The following is a 967-nucleotide window of genomic DNA, read 5'->3' on the forward strand; positions in this document are numbered from 1 at the left end:
CTCCGCAGGCATCTTGCAAGGGCGCCTCCTCCGGCCCCTGGGGGATCATGTCCAGCAGCCCCCTGCCCGGCCCCGCCGACCTCCTCCTGGCCGCCCCGTCGGGGGCCTTCCCGGGGGACGCCTCGTCTTCCTCCTCCTCCTCCTCCTCCTCCTCGGTCCCGCGCGGGGTCCCGCCGTCGCAGGGCGGCATGAAGCCGAACCAGGTGGGCCAGGTGATCCTCTACGGCATCCCGATCGTCTCGCTGGTGATCGACGGGCAGGAGCGGCTGTGCCTGGCGCAGATCTCGAACACGCTGCTGAAGAGCTTCAGCTACAACGAGATCCACAACCGTCGGGTGGCGCTGGGCATCACGTGCGTGCAGTGCACCCCGGTGCAGCTGGAGATCCTGCGGCGGGCCGGGGCCATGCCCATCTCGTCGCGGCGCTGCGGGATGATCACCAAGCGGGAGGCCGAGCGGCTGTGCAAGTCCTTCCTGGGCGAGAACCGCCCGCCCAAGCTGCCCGACAACTTCGCCTTCGACGTGTCGCACGAGTGCGCCTGGGGCTGCCGCGGGAGCTTCATCCCGGCCCGCTACAACAGCTCGCGGGCCAAGTGCATCAAGTGCAGCTACTGCAGCATGTACTTCTCGCCCAACAAGTTCATCTTCCACTCCCACCGCACCCCCGACGCCAAGTACACACAGCCCGACGCCGCCAACTTCAACTCCTGGCGGCGCCACCTCAAGCTGACCGACAAGGCCCCGCAGGACGAGCTGGTCTTCGCCTGGGAGGACGTCAAGGCCATGTTCAACGGCGGCAGCCGCAAGAGGGCCCTCCCGTCCCACCCCTCGCACCACCACCAGGGCTCGGGCGGCGGAGGGGGCGCCGCGGGGCACTGCCACCCGCTGGGCGCCGTCAAGGCGGCCGTGGTGGGCGTCGGGGGAGGCCTCCTCGGCCCCCACCTCCTGGGGGGCCCGCCGCCGCCCCC

At 70.8% G+C, this 967-nt stretch overlaps 1 protein-coding gene across 1 annotated transcript in view; it reads left to right on the forward strand.

Moving 5' to 3' along the window:
- The first annotated feature begins 47 nt into the window (after nucleotides 1–47).
- The window catches only part of LOC107115796 (SKI family transcriptional corepressor 2-like), a 53,053-nt gene continuing 52,133 nt past the window's right edge, over nucleotides 48–967 (forward strand). The window contains exon 1 of the mRNA XM_015417559.1: nucleotides 48–961. Coding sequence (XP_015273045.1) covers nucleotides 48–961 — 914 coding nt within the window. The remainder of the gene's footprint in view (nucleotides 962–967) is intronic.

The sequence above is a fragment of the Gekko japonicus genome, unplaced genomic scaffold (genome assembly GCF_001447785.1).
Source record: "Gekko japonicus isolate JY-2015 unplaced genomic scaffold, Gekko_japonicus_V1.1 scaffold4579, whole genome shotgun sequence".
Taxonomy (NCBI): Eukaryota; Metazoa; Chordata; class Lepidosauria; order Squamata; family Gekkonidae; genus Gekko; species Gekko japonicus.